This window comes from Panulirus ornatus, chromosome 1 (genome assembly GCF_036320965.1).
Source record: "Panulirus ornatus isolate Po-2019 chromosome 1, ASM3632096v1, whole genome shotgun sequence".
In the NCBI taxonomy this organism is placed as follows: domain Eukaryota; kingdom Metazoa; phylum Arthropoda; class Malacostraca; order Decapoda; family Palinuridae; genus Panulirus; species Panulirus ornatus.
The window spans coordinates 94900156-94920427 of NC_092224.1; the positions used below are offsets into that span (position 1 = coordinate 94900156).

Genomic DNA, 20272 nt, shown 5'->3' on the forward strand with positions numbered 1-20272 from the left:
ATGGAGTGAAAAGGATTTTGTGTGATCGGGGCCTGAACATGCAGGAGGGTGAAAGGAGGGCAAGGAATAGAGTGAATTGGAGCGATGTGGTATACAGGGGTTGACGTGCTGTCAGTGGATTGAATCAAGGCATGTGAAGCGTCCGGGGTAAACCATGGAAAGCTCTGTAGGTATGTATATTTCCGTGTGTGGACGTGTGTATGTACATGTGTATGGGGGGGGTTGGGCCATTTCTTTCGTCTGTTTCCTTGCGCTACCTCGCAAACGCGGGAGACAGCGACAAAGTATAAAAAAAAAAAAAAAAAAAAAATTTCACTTTTCATGTGAGTGACTTTTAACTGAAATGAAAAGTAAGGCTTCCAAGTGGGTGCAGATGAATTTTATTAAATATTCATTCTGTGCCATTCATGCCTTAGTAGACAAAAATATGGAATTACAGAGGTGATTTTTTTTTTTTTTAGTATTCCTGGTCAGGTATACCTATTTGTGATTGAAAGGGTGGTGATTGGCACAGAGTATGTTATTAAGGAGGAACGTTGACTTTAGGATAGTGTTTATGAATCTGGTGTTTGCTTTGAAGAATTTGTATGCAAATTGGAGAAAGAGTCTGATTTGTACATGACAATATGGATCTGGAGAAAATGCATGATAGAGTTGACAGGGAGGCACTGCTGCAAGGTGTTACAGATGTATGGTTGGGTGGAAAGTCATTGAATAACGCGAGAATTTTTTCTCCTGGAGAGTAAGGCATGCGTGAAGATAGAAAGGGAGAAGGATGCATGGTGTAACCATGGCTGTCTCATATCATCATGGAAGGAGTGATGAGTGAGGCAGATGCCAGGGTCAGAGTATGCACATTCCCCTTAATCAGAGGCACAGATCTTGTAGTTCCATGTATAGTAGCATCATCATCTTTCATGCCTTCCATGAATGATATTGAGGTTAATCAGTTATATGAATGAGGTCATGATGTTCATTTTCCTTTCTGGTGCTAGACAGGTATGTATTTACTCAGACACCACCTACCATTTATTGGTCATCTATTCTGAAGGGTGCTCATCTGACCACATATCTTCCCAATTAGTCAGAGATTACAGAAAACGAATCTTTGTACTAACATCAGCCACAGGAATATAGTTCATCTGTCTCTTCCCCTAAATGTTTGATTATTTGTTCATCTTTTCAGTATATGACATACTGAACTGGTAATGCAGAGCTAGTGTAATGGAGGCTGTATGTAATTAAGGGCTTCCAATGTAGATCTGAATTCAGGATGTTTTTGTTTCCATTGACTTTGATTAGGCAGTGTTCAGCTTGTCTTTGCAGTTGATTTATGTTTGAATATAGAAATATCTCTTTATGTATAAAATGTTCCTTTATTAATGCCATTCCCTCCCAGTATAACTTATTTGAATACCTCTTTAGAGATATAGATGACACAGTAATTTTCGTACTGTAGCATTATCACTGACATCATTTTATTGTTTTGTTATTGATGCTTCTAGATATTGCACCCAATATGAAACTGGAAAGGAGGTGAGGGGAAAGGTATTGCTATAGTTTTATAAGATATCTTTAAATGAGAAAAGCATTTATGACATTTCAGGAAGAAGTCACTTGGAGGAGGAGGAACACTTGACCTTGGTCTGTACTGTGTTCAGTTTGCATCACTTGTCATGGGTGGCGAAAAACCAGCTAAAGTTGTTGCAGCAGGTCACCTGAATTATGATGTGAGTTAATGAGATTGAGCAGTGCTGGTTTATCTTATTGTATTTCTTACCTTTTGGTGCCCTGTGAGCTCCCTCAGAAAGTGCTGGGATTTATAGGGTTTAGAACCATTTGACCTCCCTACAGAATAGGGAGAATTCTTGAGAGTTTCTCTTCCCTCTTATCAACTTCATATTAGTGGTGTTAGATAGAGATACACGACCATAGACATGTCTTTACTAGTCAGCAATTGCTTAGGGCCCTGATGTCATGATAAACAGTTGTTGTCATGAGTAAAGGTACTGATGCATGCTCACCATTAGTTTGGTATTATGCTGTATGGATTAACATCAGCCAGCCTGCCTTCCTTAGATGTCTGATCTGTATTTTTTACTTTTTTTTTTTTTTTGCCGCTGTCTCCCGCGTTTGCGAGGTAGCGCAAGGAAACAGACGAAAAAAATGGCCCAACCCACCCCCATACACATGTATATACATACACGTCCACACACGCAAATATACATACCTACACAGCTTTCCATGGTTTACCCCAGATGCTTCACATGCCCTGATTCAATCCGCTGACAGCACGTCAACCCCAGTATACCACATCAATCCAATTCACTCTATTCCTTGCCCTCCTTTCACCCTCCTGCATGTTCAGGCCTCGATCACACAAAATCTTTTTCACTCCATCTTTCCACCTCCAATTTGGTCTCCCACTTCTCCTCGTTCCCTCCACCTCCGACACATATATCCTCTTGGTCAATCTTTCTTCACTCATCCTCTCCATGCGACCAAACCACTTCAAAACACCCTCTTCTGCTCTTTCAACCACGCTCTTTTTATTTCCACACATCTCTCTTACCCTTACGTTACTTACTCGATCAAACCACCTCACACCACACATTGTCCTCAAACATCTCATTTCCAGCACATCCACCCTCCTGCGCACAACGCCTCACAACCATACAAAATTGTTGGAACCACTATTCCTTCAAACATAGCCATTTTTGCTTTCCGAGATAATGTTCTCGACTTCCACACACTCTTCAAGGCTCCCAGGATTTTCGCCCCCTCCCCCACCCTATGATCCACTTCCGCTTCCATAGTTCCATCCGCTGCCAGATCCACTCTCAGATATCTAAAACACTTTACTTCCTCCAGTTTCTCTCCATTCAAACTTACCTCCCATTTGACTTGACCCTCAACCCTACTGTACCTAATAACCTTGCTCTTATTCACATTTACTCTTAACTTTCTTCTTTCACATACTTTACCAAACTCAGTCACCAGCTTCTGCAGTTTCTCACATGAATCAGCCACCAGCGCTGTATCATCAGCGAACAACAACTGACTCACTTCCCAAGCTCTCTCATCCCCAACAGACTTCATACTTGCCCCTCTTTCCAAAACTCTTGCATTCACCTCCCTAACAACCCCATCCATAAACAAATTAAACAACCATGGAGACATCACACACCCCTGCCGCAAACCTACATTCACTGAGAACCAATCACTTTCCTCTCTTCCTACATGTACACATGCCTTACATCCTCGATAAAAACTTTTCACTGCTTCTAACAACTTGCCTCCCACACCATATATTCTTAATACCTTCCACAGAGCATCTCTATCAACTCTATCATATGCCTTCTCCAGATCCATAAATGCTACATACAAATCCATTTGCTTTTCTAAGTATTTCTCACATACATTCTTCAAAGCAAACACCTGATCCACACATCCTCTACCACTTCTGAAACCACACTGCTCTTCCCCAATCTGATGTTCTGTACATGCCTTCACCCTCTCAATCAATACTCTCCCATATAATTTACCAGGAATACTCAACAAACCTATACCTCTGTAATTTGAGCACTCACTCTTATCCCCTTTGCCTTTGTACAATGGCACTATGCACGCATTCCGCCAATCCTCAGGCACCTCACCATGAGTCATACATACATTAAATAACCTTACCAACCAGTCAACAATACAGTCATACATACATTGAATAACCTTACCAACCAGTCAATAATACAGTCAACCCCTTTTTTAATAAATTCCACTGCAATACCATCCAAACCTGCTGCCTTGCCGGCTTTCATCTTCCGCAAAGCTTTTACTACCTCTTCTCTGTTTACCAAATCATTTTCCCTAACCCTCTCACTTTGCACACCACCTCGACCAAAACACCCTATATCTGCCACTCTATCATCAAACACATTCAACAAACCTTCAAAATACTCACTCCATCTCCTTCTCACATCACCACTACTTGTTATCACCTCCCCATTTGCGCACTTCACTGAAGTTCTCATTTGCTCCCTTGTCTTACGCACTTTATTTACCTCCTTCCAGAACATCTTTCTATTCTCCCTAAAATTTAATGATATTCTCTCACCCCAACTCTCATTTGCCCTCTTTTTCACCTCTTGCACCTTTCTCTTGACCTCCTGTCTCTTTCTTTTATACATCTCCCACTATAATTGCATTTTTCCCTGCAAAAATCATCCAAATGCCTCTCTCTTCTCTTTCACTAATAATCTTACTTCTTCATCCCACCACTCACTACGCTTTCTAATCAACCCACCTCCCACGCTTCTCATGCCACAAGCATCTTTTGCGCACTCCATCACTGATTCCCTAAATACATCCCATTTCTCCCCCACTCCCCTTACTTCCATTGTTCTCACGTTTTTCCATTCTGTACTCAGTCTCTCCTGGTACTTCCTCACACAAGTCTCCTTCCCAAGCTCACTTACTCTCACTACCCTCTTCACCCCAACATTCACTCTTCTTTTCTGAAAACCCATACAAATCTTCACCTTAGCCTCCACAAGATAATGATCAGACATCCCTCCAGTTGCACCTCTCAGCACATTAACATCCAAAAGTCTCTCTCGCGCGCCTGTCAATTAACACGTAATCCAATAACGCTCTCTGGCCATCTCTCCTACTTACATACCTATACTTATGTATATCTCGCTTTTTAAACCAGGTATTCCCAATCACCAGTCCTTTTTCAGCACATAAATCTACAAGCTCTTCACCATTTCCATTAAAACACTGAACACCCCCTGTATACCAATTATTCCCTCAACTGCCACATTACTCACCTTTGCATTCAAATCACCCATCACTATAACCCGGTCTTGTGCATCAAAACCACTAACACACTCATTCAGCTGCTCCTAAAACACTTGCCTCTCATGATCTTTCTTCTCATGCCCAGGTGCATATGCACCAATAATCACCCATCTCTCTCCATCAACTTTCAGTTTTACCCATATTAATCGAGAATTTACTTTCTTACATTCTATCACATACTCCCACAACTCCTGTTTCAGGAATACTGCTACTCCCTCCCTTGCTCTTGTCCTCTCACTAACCCCTGACTTTACTCCCAAGACATTCCCAAACCACTCTTCCCCTTTACCCTTGAGCTTCGTTTCACTCAGAGCCAAAACATCCAGGTTCCTTTCCTAACAAACATACTACCTATCCTTTTTTCACATCTTGGTTACATCCACACACATTTAGACACCCCAATCTGAGTCTACGAGGAGGATGAGCACTCCCCGGGTGACTCCTTCTGTTTCCCATTTTTAGAAAGTTAAAATACATATATTTTTTTTTTTTTTTTTTTTTTTCTTTTTGCCGCTGTCTCCCACGTTAGCGAGGTAGCGCAAGGAAACAGACAAAAGAAATGGCCCAACCCACCCCCATACACATGTATATACATACGTCCACACATGCAAAATATACATACCTACACAGCTTTCCATGGTTTACCCCAGACGCTTCACATGCCCAGATTCAATCCACTGACAGCACGTCAACCCCGGTATACCACATCGCTCCAATTCACTCTATTCCTTGCCCTCCTTTCACCCTCCTGCATGTTCAGGCCCCGATCACACAAAATCTTTTTCACTCCATCTTTCCACCTCCAATTTGGTCTCCCACTTCTCCTCATTCCCTCCACCTCCGACACTTATATCCTCTTGGTCAATCTTTCCTCACTCATTCTCTCCATGTGCCCAAACCATTTCAAAACACCCTCTTCTGCTCTCTCAACCACGCTCTTTTTATTTCCACACATCTCTCTTACCCTTACGTTACTTACTCGATCAAACCACCTCACACCACACATTGTCCTCAAACATCTCATTTCCAGCACATCCACCCTCCTGCGCACAACTCTATCCATATATATATATGTATATATATATATATTCTGACACTGTAGTAAGTAAATTGTTCCTTTATCTTTTTTCATTGAGGTGCCTTAGGATTGGCAGAATGCCTGTAGAGTGACATTGAATAAAGGCAAGAAGGACAAAGATGGATGTTCCTATTACAGAGGTATATGTTTGTTGAGTGTGCCTGGTAAGTTAATTGGAAGAGTAGCAACTGTGAGTAGACGGTGGCATGCATGGAGCATCATACTGGGGAAGGACAATGTGTTTTCAAGAGTAGTGGAGGATGTATGGATCAGGTGTTTGCTTTAAAGAATGTGTGTGTCATAGATACTTATGAGAAACAGAAGGATTTGTATGCAGCATTTATGGATCTGGAAAAAGCATATAGGGTTGATAGAGATGGGTTTTGTTAGATGTTATGAATATATGGTGTAAGAGGAAAACTGATAGAAGCAGTGAGGAGTTTTTATCGAGAGGATGGGATGTTTGTGAGTTGGTAGAGAGGAAGAGGATTGTTTCAAAGTAAACTTTGTTATGTGGCAGGGGTGTGTGATGGCTCTATGGCTGCTCACTCAGTTTATGGATAGATTGATGAGCAAGATGAATATGAGGTTTATGAAGAATGGAATAGGTATGCAGTCTGCTTAGGGTGAGGGGGCCCAGGAGGTGTCATTTGTTCTGCCTGTCTATCTATATCTGATGCCTGTTCCCCTTTAGGAATTCCTATCAAGGGGGTGGCCATGGCAAAAGAGTCTCCATTTATCCCTCTCTTTGAATGCTTTCTGTGAGTCCACCATACCATGCTTTTTTCCTCCTTTTCTTTCTTCAATACTTTTCTACTCTGTTTTTCCATGTCACAGGGGGTCTTCTCTCACACCAGTCCCTTTACTTATACTGTCATACTGTCCTTGTAATTTCTTTGCCTTGCATGCTTTTCAGTTGCCCATAAAACCTTAAAAATTGCTTGTCACTCACTCTCCAACTCTACAATCCATTCCCTGCCTCACCCCCTAGTTTCTTCATTCTGTCTAGTCATACCACATGCTCCTTTCAAATAGCGTATTTACACAGCGTGGATTCTTGACCTTTCTGACTCATTCCATATCCATGGTTCATCTATATGGGTCATGGTTGGGAGGACTATGCGGTCCCTGAACCCTTTTTTGATTCCCATTCTTACAGCTTTGTTTTCACACTTGATTACCATTCCCACATTAGTGAGGAAGCATCAGGAACAGACGAAGAAAGGATGCATTCCCTTACAACCATTCTCTAGCTTTCATATCCACAACCAAGCCCCACAGACCTTTCCATGGTATACTCCAGATGCTTCACATGCTTCATCAGACACATTCAACAAACCTTCAAAATACTCACTCCATCTCCTTCTCACTTCATCACTACTTGTTATTACCTCCCCATTTGCCCCCTTCACCGATGTTCTCATTTGTTCTTATGTCTTTGTATGTGTGGAAATATTCAAACCGAGAAACATGTTATAGAACAGTGGGCAATGTCTACCCAGCTAAGACAGCAGTTCGGTATATAGGATGGAACATAAAACTGTATGTCATGCTATTCATGAAATTTTGAACCTATATGCCTAATTGTGTTAGAATATGCCAGCTACTATGTTTCTCTTATGTATTGTATTGAGTGTCTTATGTTTAAGTCATTATATAATAAGTATTTTTCATTTGGACCATAATTAACGTTTTATGTTATGGTGATGATGGTTTGCTTTTGGTTTCGGTATTTTTTAGAAATTTGTGACTTATGTGATTCTGTGGTCAATAAATAATCTAATCTAATCTAATCTTATGCACATTATTTACCTCCTTCCGAAACATCTTTTTATTCTCCCTAAAATTTCATGATACTCTTTCACCCTAACTCTCATTTACCTTCTTTTTCACTTTTTGCACCTATTTGTTGACCTCCTGCCTCTTTCTTTTATACATCTCCCAGTCATTTGCACTACTTCCCTGCAAAAATCATCCAAACGCCTCTCTCTTCTCTTTCACTAACAGTCTTACTTCTTCATCCCACCACTCTCTACCCTTTCTAATCTGCCCACCTCCCAACTTTCTCATGTCATATGCATCTTTTGTGCAAGCCATCACTGCTTCCCTAAATACATCCCATTCCTCCCCTAATCGTCTTACACCATTTGCTCTCACCTTTTGCCATTCTACACTCAATCTCTCCTGGTACTTCACAATCACCACTTACTGTACTTATTCTTTCTCCGCTGTTGTCAGGGTTGACCAGCGCATTGGTTTTATACAGTGCTTTATATTTTGCCCTCTGACCCTATTCCTTTCTCCTACTTATTTCATCTCAAATGAGGACTTGGCTGCTTTGTTCCTTATCGTTAAGTTTCTTGGCCTGTTAAGTTATCATTAAGTTTCTTGGCCTGCTTAAGCATTGCACCTCTCAGTGACAAATCTCCATTTTGAAAGTTGCACTTACTGTTCGTCCCATTATATCTTGACTCTATCCTTGTATTTCTCTTATTAAGTATTGTCACAAAATTGTATTTACCATATCTATAGCCTCTTGTAATTTTCTTGCCTGCGTTTTTTCTTTGCCACTTTATCATTTTTTTCCTTTTTCAGCCCAAAAATCTTTTTTCCCAACCTCTTTCATTTTGGGCTCAGAGCTAATGATGTGAAAAAGCCACCATGAATCATAGTTCATTACTTTCATAGAATTTGATGGGTTTTATGTACACCAATGGCATTTCTTAAAAGGGGAAATTCTAAGTTAGAAATTATCCATTGCAGGGTGTAGATGAAAGTGCAAGTGCTACATTGGTATACTCTAAGGGACGTTTAGCAACACTGAATTCTTCAATACACTGTAAATTGCCTTGTGAGGGCATTATTATTGGCACCAAAGGAACACTGAAGGTAAGATCCAGTTTAAAATTGAAGAAAGGGTAACTTTTTGTCAAGGTTTTTGATTGATAAAGGCAAATGATTGTAGTCAGACTTGGGATTGTAACTAAGTGTACAATTTTCCCTGTGAGTTGTGTTAAACTCATTTCTATTGATGCTTTAAGATTTGTTAGTGTGGTCATTGTGGACCATTTTCTTCAAGCAAAATAGAAAGAAGATATCCTCTTTCCCATTTGACAAATGCCACACTCCTTTTAGGCTGTCAGCACATGAACTAACATTCAGTTATGCACACTCTGTTAAACTTATCAGACTATAATGGGCAAGCATCACTCTTTCAAGAAGCTTATGCAGTAGCTTTCTTATGCAGCATGTGCTTTGTTTTTTATGAATTTGCAGATCAGTGTTTGCTTTGTTTCACTTGAAAGATTTGCCCTTCTTGATAAGTATGTCACATTTTAAGTGACAAGAAATATTGTATGCCAGCCATATTCATGAATTGCTTGGACATGTTTATGTTATGTGTAACATTTCAAACAGTACCAGTAAATGCAGCTGGTAAACTAGACCAACTCTCAGCCTGACAGCATGTGAAGAAGTGTTCTCTCATTGCAAGCACTGTTTCTTAAATTTTGGGTTTTCTCATCACCGGCTTCCTAGCTTTGTTAGTTGTTACATGCACATTTTTTACCTTGAAATTGTTTGTAGTCATAATGAAGTTTTAAAGGAACTTTTTTTTTTTTTGAGATAAATATGAAAGATTGAAGGTAATAGTTCAGTGTAGTTTTCAGCTCAAAAACTTTTCATTTCACACTTGAAACTTACCATATTGAAACTCTTCTATACTTTAAATAATCATGGAAAATAATTCATAATGCTCTTACTTATTGACAGATACCCAGTAAATACAATGCTAATGATCAGATAATACTCTAAGAATATCTTCATTGCTAATGATCAGATAATACTTTAAGAATATCTTCACTCAACAGTTTAATTAAAGGTCATAAAGATGACTAGATGATATTTTAAACCCAGATTTGTATTCAGCATGAAAAATACTCCTTATGATGATGTTTTAAAGGAAATCTATTTTTCTGAGTGGAAACAGAAGAGGGAGTCATTAGGGGAGTGCTCATCCTCTTCGAAGGCTTGGACTGGGGTGTCTAAATGTGTGTAGATGTAATCAAGATGAGAAAAAAGAAGATATCAGTAGTATGTTTGAGGAAAGGTACCTGGATGTGGCTCTGAGTGAAACAAAGCTCAAGGGTAAAGGGGAAGAGTGGTTTGGGAATGTCTTGGGAGTAAAGTCAAGGGTTGGTGAGAGGACAAGAGCAAAGGAAGGAGTAGCACTACCCCAGAAGCAGGAATTGTGGGAGTATGTGATAGAGTTTAAGAAAGTAAACTCTAGATTGATATAGGTGGATGGAGAGAGATGGGTGATTATTGGTGCCTATGCATCTGGGCATGAGAAGAAAGATCATTAGAGGCAAATGTTTTGGGAGCAGCTGAGTGAGTGTGTTAGCAGTTTTGATGCACAAGACCGGGTTATAGTGATGGGTGAGTTGAATGCAAAGGTGAGTAATGTGGCAGTTGAGGGAATAATTAGTGTACATGGGGTGTTAAGTGTTGTAAATGGAAATGGTGAAGAGCTTGTAGATTTGTGTGCTGAAAAAGGACTAGTGATTGGGAATACTTGGTTTAAAAAGAGAGATATACATAAGTATACGTATGTAGATAGAAGAGATGGCCAGAGAGCATTATTGGATTACATGTTAATTGATAGGCACGTGAAAGAGAGACTTTTGGATGTTAATGTGCTGAGAGGGGCAGCTGGAGGGATGTCTGATCATTATCTTATGGAGGTGAAGGTGAAGATTTATAGAGGTTTTCAGAAAAGAAGAGAGAATGTTGGGGTGAAGAGAGTGGTGAGAGTAAGTTAACTTGGGAAGGAGACATGTGAGGAAGTACCAGGAGAGATTGAGTGCAAAATGGAAAAAGATGAGAGCAAAGGACATAAGGGGAGTGGGGGAGGAATTGGATGTATTTAGGGATGTAGTGATGGCTTCCACAAAAGATGCCTGTGGCATGAGAAAGGTGGGAGGTGGGCAGATTAGAAAGGGTAGTGAGTGGTAGGATGAAGAAGTAAGATTCTTAGGGAAATAGAAGAAAGAGGCATTTGGATGTTTTTTGCAGGGAAGGAGTGCAAATGACTTTGAGTTGTATAAATGAAGGAGGCAGGAAGTCTAGAGAAAGGGGCAAGAGGTGAAAAAGAAGGCAAATGAGAGTTAGGGTGCGAGAGTATCATTAGATTTTAGGAAGAATAAAATGATGTTTTGGAAGAAGGTAAATAAAGTGTGTAAGACAAGAGAACAAATGAGAACATCGGTGAAGGGGGCAAATGGGGAGTTAATAACAAGTAGTGATGAAGTGAGAAAGAGATGGAGTGAGTATTTTGAAGGTTTTTTGAATGTGTTTGATGATAGAGTGGCAGATATAGGGTATTTTGGTCGGGGTGGTGAAGCATGTGAAGCAACTGGCGTATACCATGGAAAGGTCTGTGGGGCTTGGTTGTGGATATGACAGCTAGAGAATGGTTGTAAGGAAATGCATCCTTTCTTCGTCTGTTCCTGATGCTTCCTCACTAATGTAGGAATGGTAATCAAGTATGAAAAAAAGGTTTAAGCATGGGAGCAAATGAGAACAAATGAGAACATCGGTGAAGGGGGCTAATGGGGAAGTGATAACAAGTAGTGGTGAAGTGAGAAGGAGATGGAGTGAGTATTTTGAAAGTTTGCTGAATGTGTTTGATGATAAAGTGGCAGATATATGATGTTTTGGTCGAGGTGATGTGCGAAGTGAGAGGGTCAGGGAGAATGGTTTGGTAAACAGAGAAGAGGTAGTGAAAGCTTTGCGGAAGACGAAAGCCAGCAAGGTGGCGGGTTTGGATGGTATTGCTGTGAAATTTATTAAAAAAGGGGGTGACTGTGTTGTTGACTAGTTGGTAAGGATATTCAGTGTATATGTGGTTTATGGTAAAGTGCCTGAGGATTGGCGGAATGCATGCATAGTGCCATTGTACAAAGGCAAAGGGGATAAAGATGAGTGTTCAAATTACAGAGGTATAATTTTGTTGAGTATTCCTAGGAGATTTTATGTGAAGGTATTGAGTGAGAGGGTGAAGGCATGTACAGAGCATCAGATTGGGGAAGAGCAGTGTGGTTTCAGAAGTGGTGGAGGATATGTGGATCAGGTGTTTGCTTTGAAGAATGTATGTGATAATTACTTGGAAAAACAAATTGATTTGTATGTACCATGTATGGATCTGGGGAAGGCATATGATATTATTCATAGAGATACTCTGTGGATGGTATTAGGAGTATATGGTGTGGGAGGTAAGTTGCTAGAAGTAGTGAAAAGTTTTTATCGAGGATGTAAAGCATGTGTACGAATTGGAATAGAGGAAAGTGATTGGTTCCCAGTGAATGTCGGTTTGCAGCAGGGGTGTGTGATGTCTCCATGGCTGTTTTATTTGTTTATGGATGGGGTTGTTAGGGAGGTGAATGCAAGAGTTTTGGAGAGAGGGGCAAGAATGCAGTCTGGTGTGGATAAGAGGGCTTGGGAAGTCAGTTGTTGTTCGCTGATGATACAGCACTGGTGGCTGGTTTGGGTGAGAAACTGCTGGAGCTGGTGACTGAATTTGGTAAAGTGTGTGAAAGAAGAAAGCTGAGAGTAAATGTGAAAAGAGCAAGGTTATTAGGTTCTGTAGGGTTGAGGGAATAGTCAATGGGAGATAAGTTTGAATGGAGAAAAACTGGAGGAAGTGAAGTGTTTTAGATATCTGGGAGTGGATTTAGCAGTCGATGGAACCATGGAAGTGAAAGTGAGTCACAGGGTGGGGGAGGAGGTGAAGGTTCTGGGAGTGTTGAAGAATCGGTAGAAGGGGAGAATGTTATCTCGGAGGGCAAAAATGGGTATGTTTAAAGGAACAGTGGTTCCATCAATGTTATATGATTGTGAGGCATGGGCTATAGATAGGGTTGTATGGAGGAGGGTGGATGTGTTGGAAATGAGATGTTTGAGGACAATATGTGGTGTGAGATGGTTTGATCGAGTAAGTAATGAAAGGGTAAGAGAGATATGTGGTAATAAAAAGAGTGTGGTTGAGAGAGCAGAAGGGTGCATTGAAATGGTTTGATCACATGGAGAGGACGAGTGAGGAAAGAATAACAAAGAGGATATATGTGTCAGAGGTGGAGGGAACAAGAAGTGGGAGACCAAATTGGAGGTGGAAGGATGGAGTGAAAAAGATTTTGAGCGATCGGGGCCTGAAGATACAGAAGGGTGAAAGGCGTGTAAGGAATAGAATGAATTGGAACAATATGGTATACCGGATCATCGTGCTGTCAGTAGATTGAACCAGGGCATGTGAAGCATCTGGGGAAAACCATGGAAAGTTTCTGGGGCTTAAATGTGGAAAGGGAGCTGTAGTTTCGGTGCATTACACATGACAGCTAGAGACTGCATGTGAACGAATATGGCCTTTTGTGACTTTTCCTAGCACTACCTCACTCGTGCACGGGGGAGGTGGGTGCTATTTCGTGTGTGGAAGGGTAGCGACAGGAATGGATGAAGGCAGCAAGTATGAATATATGGAAGATGAAATCTGGCAAGGCGGCTGGTTTGGATGGTATTGCAGTAGAATTTATTATGAGAGGGGTGACTGTGTTGTTGATTGGTTGGTAAGGATATTCAATGTATGTATGGATCATGGTGAAGTGCCTGAGGATTGCCAGAATGCATGCATAGTGCCATTGTACAAAGGCAAAGGGGATAAAGGTGAGTGTTCAAACTACAGAGGCATAAGTTTGTTGAGTATTCCTGGGAAATTCTATGGGAGGGTATTGATTGAGAGGGTGAAGGCATGTACAGAGCATGAGATTGGGGAAGAGCAGTGTGGTTTCAGAAGTGGTAGAAGATGTGTGGATCAGGTGTTTGCTTTGAAGAATTTGTGAGAAATACTTAGAAAAACAGATGGCATTGTATGTGCCATTTATGGATCTGGATAAGGCATATGATAGGGTTGGTAGAAGCTTTGTGGAAGGTATTAAGAGTATATGGTGTGAGAGGTAAGTTGCTTAAAGTGGTGAATGGTTTTTACCAAGGATGCAAGGCATGTGTACAAGTAGGAAGAGAGGAGAATGATTGGTTCCCAGTGAATGTTGGTCTGTGGCAGAGGTGCGTGATGTCTCCATGGTTGTTTAGTTTGTTTTGTGGATTTGGGTGGTTAAGGAGGTACACAAGAGTTTTGGAGAGAGGAGCGAGTATGCAGTCTGTTGGGAATGAGAGGGCCTGGGAAGTGAGTCAGTTGTTTGCCAACGATACAGCTCTTGTGGCTGATTTGAGTGAGAAACTACAGAAGTTGGTGACTGAGTTTGGAAAAATGGTTGAAAGGAGAAAGTTGAGAGTAAATGTGAATAAGAGCAAGGTTATTAGTTTCAGTTGGGTTGAAGGACAAGGTAATTGGGATGTAAGTTTGAATGAAGAAAAATTGGAGGAAGTAAAGTGTTTTAGATATCTGGGAGTGGACTTAGTAGTAGATGGAACCATGGAAGCAGAAGTGAGTCACAAGGTGAGGGAGGGGGCGAAGGTTCTGGGAGCAGTGAAGAATGTGTGGAAGGAGAGAAAATTATCTCAGAGAGCAGAAATCAGTATGTATGAAGGAATAGTAATCCCAACAATGTTATATGGTTGCAAGGTATGGGTGATAGATGGGTTTGTATGGAGGAGGGTGGATGTGTTGGAAATGTAATTTTAGGATAATTTGTGGTGTGAGGTGGTTTGACTAAGTAAGTAATGAAAAGGTAAGACAGATGTGTGGAAATAAAATGAGTGTGGTTGAGAGAGCAGAAGAGGGTGTGTTGAATGGTTTGGATATATTGAGAGAATAAGTGAGGAAAGATTGACAAAGAGGGTATATGTGTCAGAGGTGGAGGGAACAAGGAGAAGCAGGAGACCAAATTGGAGGTGGAAGGAAGGAGCAAAAAAGATTTTGAGTGATCGGGGCCTAAACGTACAGGAAGGTGAGAGGGGTGCAAGGAATAGAGTGAATTGGAATGGTGTGGTATACTGGGGTTGACGTGCTGTCATTGGACTGAACCAGGGCATGTGAAACGTCTGGGATAAACCATGGAAAGGTCTGTGGGGCTGGATATGGATAGGGAGCTGTGGTTTTGGTGCATTACACATGACAGCTAGAGACTGAGTGTGAATGAATGTGGCCTTTTTTGTCTGTTTTCCTGGCACTACCTCGCTGAAGCAGCAAATGCTGTTTCCTGTGTGGCAGGGTAGCACCAAGAATGGATGAAGGCAAGCAAGTATGAATATGTACACGTGTATATATGTACATGTATGTGTATGTATATGTGTATATGCTGATATGTGTATGTATATTTATGTATATATGCATGTTTGTAATGTAATGTAATGTAATGCATGTAATGTAAGGGTAAGAGAGATGTGTGGAAATAAAAAGAGCGTGGTTGAGAGAGCAGAAGAGGGTGTTTTGAAATGGTTTGGGCACATGGAGAGAATGAGTGAGGAAAGATTGACCAAGAGGATATATGTGTCGCAGGTGGAGGGAACGAGGAGAAGTGGGAGACCAAATTGGAGGTGGAAAGATGGAGTGAAAAAGATTTTGTGTGATCGGGGCCTGACCATGCAGGAGGGTGAAAGGCGGGCAATGAATAGAGTGAATTGGATCGATGTGGTATACCGGGGTTGACGTGCTGTCAGTGGATTGAATCAGGGCATGTGAAGCGTCTGGGGTAAACCATGGAAAGTTGTGTGGGGCCTGTATGTGGAAAGGGAGCTGTGGTTTTGGGCATTATTGCATGACAGCTAGAGACTGAGTGTGAACGAATGGGGCCTTTGTTGTCTTTTCCTAGTGCTACCTCGCACACATGAGGGGGGAGGGGGATGGTATTCCATGTGTGGCGAGGTGGCGATGGGAATGAATAAAGGCAGACAGTGTGAATTGTGTGCATGGGTATATATTTATGTGTCTGTGTCTGTATATATATGTGTACATTGAAATGTATAGGTATGTATATTTGCGTGGGTGGACGTGTATGTATATACATTGTGTATGGGGGTGGGTTGGGCCATTTCTTTCTTCTGTTTCCTTGCGCTACCTCGCAGACACAGGAGACAGCAACAAAGCAGAATAAATAAATAAAATATAAATAAATGCATGTTTGGGCATTTTTGTACATACATGTGTATATGAGTGGATGGGCCATTCTTCATCTGTTTCCTTGCACTACTTCGCTGATGCGGGAAACAGCGATTAAGTATGATGAAAAAAATAATCATAATGATAATAGTAATAATGGTAATGATGATGATGGTAATTGTAACAATGATGATCCCTGAGTATAAGAGGAGAATGATTTCTACCCATGTATTCCCTGTATGTCGCAGGTAACAGCTAAGGGGAGAGATGTTTAAACCCTCCCCTTCTTGTATTTCAGTTTCTAAAAAAGTAAGTGAAGAAGGTGCCAAAAAAGGAGTGTTCATCCTCTTTGAAGGATCAGGCTGGGTTGTCTGAATGTGTATTGATGTAACTAAGATGAGAAGAAAAATGAGGCAGGGTGTATGTTTGAGGAAAGAATCTCAGAGTATGGGGGAAAAATAGTTTAGGAATGCTTAGGGGGTAAAGTCAGGAGTTAGTGAGAGGGCAAGAGCTAAGGAGGGGATAGCACCATTGCTGAAGCAGTTATGGGAATGTAAGAAAGAGTTTAAAGAAGTGAGCTTCAGACTGATGTGGGGGGGAAAAAAAAGAAGGGGAAAGAGAGAGCGGTGATTATTAGTATTTATGAACCCAGCCACGAGAAGGATGATATGAGGCAAGTGTTTTTAGGGCAGCTAAGTGGATGTGTCTGCAATTTTGACACAAGAGACTGGGAATTAGTTATGGGAGATCTAAATGTGAAGGTGAATAATGTGGCAGTTGAGAGTGTAATTGGGGGGCATGGGGTATTCAGTAAGGTGAATGGAAATGATGGACTGAGGTGTGAACTTAAAAAGGACTCTTGATTGGGAATACTTTCCTTGCCACCCCCTTGATGGGAGTTCATGAAGGGAGTGGGCATCAGAGATAGAGATAGAAGAGAGGGATGTACGCAAGTATAACTAAGTGAGAAGGGAAGATGATAGGAAAAGGTTATTAGATTACATACTAATTTCTTTTCCTTTTCTCTTCTTTTCCCATGCATTAATCTCTCTACATTTCAGTTAGATGCATGGCCTTGATGACTTTTTTCCTTGACTGGAGCCTCCAATGTAAAAAAGAAAATTGATAGGCATGCAGAAGAGAAACTCTACTACATGAATGTGATGAGAGAGGCAACCATTAGAGGTGAAGTTTTGTTGAGGTTTTCAGAAAAGAGGAAATCATATTGCTGGGAAGAGATTAGTGAAAGCAAGTGACCTTGGAAGAGGGAATTGTTTAAGAAATAGCTGGAGAGATTAAGTTCATAATGACAAAAAAGTGAGAGAAAATGAAGCTAGTTGAGTGGGTGATGAATGGGAGGTATTTTTGGGTAGCAGAAGGTGGGAGGTGGGTAGTGGGAAAGGGTAGTTAGTAGTAGGATGACAAAATGAAATTGGTGAAGGAGAAATGAGAAGTATATGGGCAGTACTCACAAAGAAGTGCAAGTGATTGGGATATGAAGAACAGGAAGATGTAGGGGCTGAAAAAGAGGGCAAATGAGACTTGGGTTAAGTATTAGCAGACTTTAGGGAGAAAAATGAGAGAACAAATGGGAACATTGGTCTAGGGGGCAAATGGAGAAGTGGTAACAGACAGTGATGAGGCAAAGAGAAGTTGGAGTGTGTAGTTTGATGAATTGTTAAATGTGTTTGATGCTAGGGTAGCACATGTAGGATGGGTTTGATGGAGAGCTCTCGTATGCAAAGCAAGAGGGTCATGGTAAATGGTTTTGTGAAGAGAGAAGAGGTGGTGAAAACCTTGTGCAAAATGAAATGTGTCAGGGCAGCTAGAGTGGATGGTATTGCACTTGAATTTTGCAAGAGGGGGAGATAGTGTTGGTGATTGATTTGTCAGGATTTTCAGTGGATCATGGTGAAGTGCCTCAACCTCAGCTGAGGGCTTTGTTTAGTGCATACAGTAATCTGCTGTTGTCCAGAGTGTTAGCTCTTAAACTGAAGAGAACACTAGTTGTTATTTTTGGCACTTTTCTCACCAGAGTGCTGTTCAGATTTATGAGCCTGGATGAAGTCTCATCTGGTTAATTGGAAAGGTACTATAAAGGCTTGAAGCTAACTCAGCGTCATCTGGTAAATTGGAAGGTTATTATAAAGGCTTGAAGCAAACTCTGTTTCATCTGGTAAATTAGGAAGTTACAATAAAAGCCTTGGTGCTTATTCTGTTTACATGAACCTTTCGGTACAGAATCTAATCGAGTAATAAGAGGCAGCTTAAATTTTTGTTTCAGTCAAAAGAAACTTGTAAAAATCATTCTCAAACAGCATAAAACTTGATAGTACCTGTCTGGCCCTTAGTGGGGTATGAACCCATTATGACTTTACATGTATCCTGATATGGGAGTCTAACATTGCTACATTTTTTTGCAAGTGCAGAGCATTTTGTTTTGGCCATGCTACCCAGCAGTTGCATACTTAGCGCTAGGAAATTTAAATGTTGTACTCAACTGATCATTTATCAGAAGTGCTCGCACTGTAACTCAAGCAAACAGGTATAGACACAAGGTCAAAAATTCACCCTTTAGCTCATGATCAGCAGATTCTGATCGGAAAAAAAGTGCAGCTTATAGCTAAATGCTTATAAGTAAACATGGAATGTTTCTTCTCAGGTCCAGAGTGATACCTAATCATTGCATTTGTGACTTATCTAGATAGGTCAGATCTTGAATGAATGAAAAGTCACTAAGAGAAAAAACTTACGTATTATTGCTCATTTTTATTTAATATGTTACATGCCATGTGCAGGTGAAACTTAGGTTCCTGTTCTGGACATTTCTTTGAACTGTGGAACCTAGGGGCCATATTGTAACTCGTTAACATTGTGGAACATTAAATGGACTCACCCACTGATTCGTATTCTAATGGTCTGAATGATAATCTTGTTTTACCAGGCTACACCTTGCTGTAGTACAGCTTCCAGAAATCTTAGAAAGGCAGACTCTTGAAACTTTGCCTGACATGTACTGTTGTTAAGACTTTTCTGAGATTTGGCTGGGCTCCAATGTAAAGAGTCATACTGCTTGGACTAAAATGGGTTTGAAACCACATATTGTCAGGTTCTGGTTATTGCTAGAGCTGTTTTTTTTATAATACAGGATTAAAGATTACATGCATCATACAGAATCATTGTTTATTCACAGCTACTGTTGACATTAGTTGATAAAGTGGTTTCTGGGTAAAAGTTCACATAATTTTCAGTTGTTTTCCATTAGATGAAGGGTGCTGCATATAGGCAGAAAATGGTTAAGTTTCTACTATCTCCATATAGTATTTGACATTCTCTTTGCTAAAGCTGTAATTAGACTTACTGACATTAATTGGCCATTGTTGGAACTGATATATGTATTTTTTGTATACAGTATTGCTTCAATTAATCAATTTATTTGAGACTTGGCCAGATATGAATAGGCAGAAAACTCATTTACCTGTAGCTTATTCATAGAAAAATCTTAAAAGTCCCAGATATGGTGAACATTAGGTGAATGATGGGACTGGCTATTCCCTTTTCAGCCATTATATCTAATTTTCTAATGCTATGATGGCAGCTTAAGATTTATATACCACTCCCTAGAAAAACTTCAAGGCACATTGATCTCCATCTTTTCATAAAAATTTTACCTTTATATATATCAGCTTTCTAGTTAAGCACACGCCTTCCCTTCCCCTCTCCCTGAGGTACTGTCTCTTCATTAGTCAGTAAGTTATCTCAACTTTCAGATGAATACTCAGTATTGTAAAGTTACTTTTCACAACAGCAGAATCTCTGTCCAATCCAGAATCCCTAGGTCTTGTCATAAAACTAGTAGGATCATGTAGTGAAAAAAAATGGGTCCGCACAAACCTGCGGGTTCATTGGGTATGGAGAATCACCTACTGCAGTAATACTTGGCATTAGTCTCTGGTTGAATTCTAAACAAACATTTTGTATGCACTTTGAATTCAGTTTGGTTCTACCCAAAAATTCATGTAGGATGGATTTCTTTCCAAGCTGAGAATTGCTTTTCAGTACCATTATCAAGACTTTCAATATTTTGAATAGATGGATGCATGGTTTCAGTCTTAATCAGTTGTTGACCAATATTTAGTCATTAAGGGTTATTTTTTAAGTTACTTTGTTTTTGCAGTTTTGGCTTTGTCTAATTCGTATCTGAATCATATAACTGGCAAGCTGAC

General features: G+C 40.5%; 1 protein-coding gene across 2 annotated transcripts in view; it reads left to right on the forward strand.

The window, feature by feature from the left end:
- LOC139751195 (trans-1,2-dihydrobenzene-1,2-diol dehydrogenase-like) overlaps positions 1-20272 on the forward strand; it is a 52166-nt gene that overhangs the window by 20143 nt on the left and 11751 nt on the right. For both annotated transcript variants that reach the window (XM_071666364.1, XM_071666373.1), the window contains exons 5-6: positions 1607-1730; positions 8699-8824. In XM_071666364.1, the coding sequence (XP_071522465.1) occupies positions 1607-1730; positions 8699-8824 (250 nt within the window). The remainder of the gene's footprint in view (positions 1-1606; positions 1731-8698; positions 8825-20272) is intronic.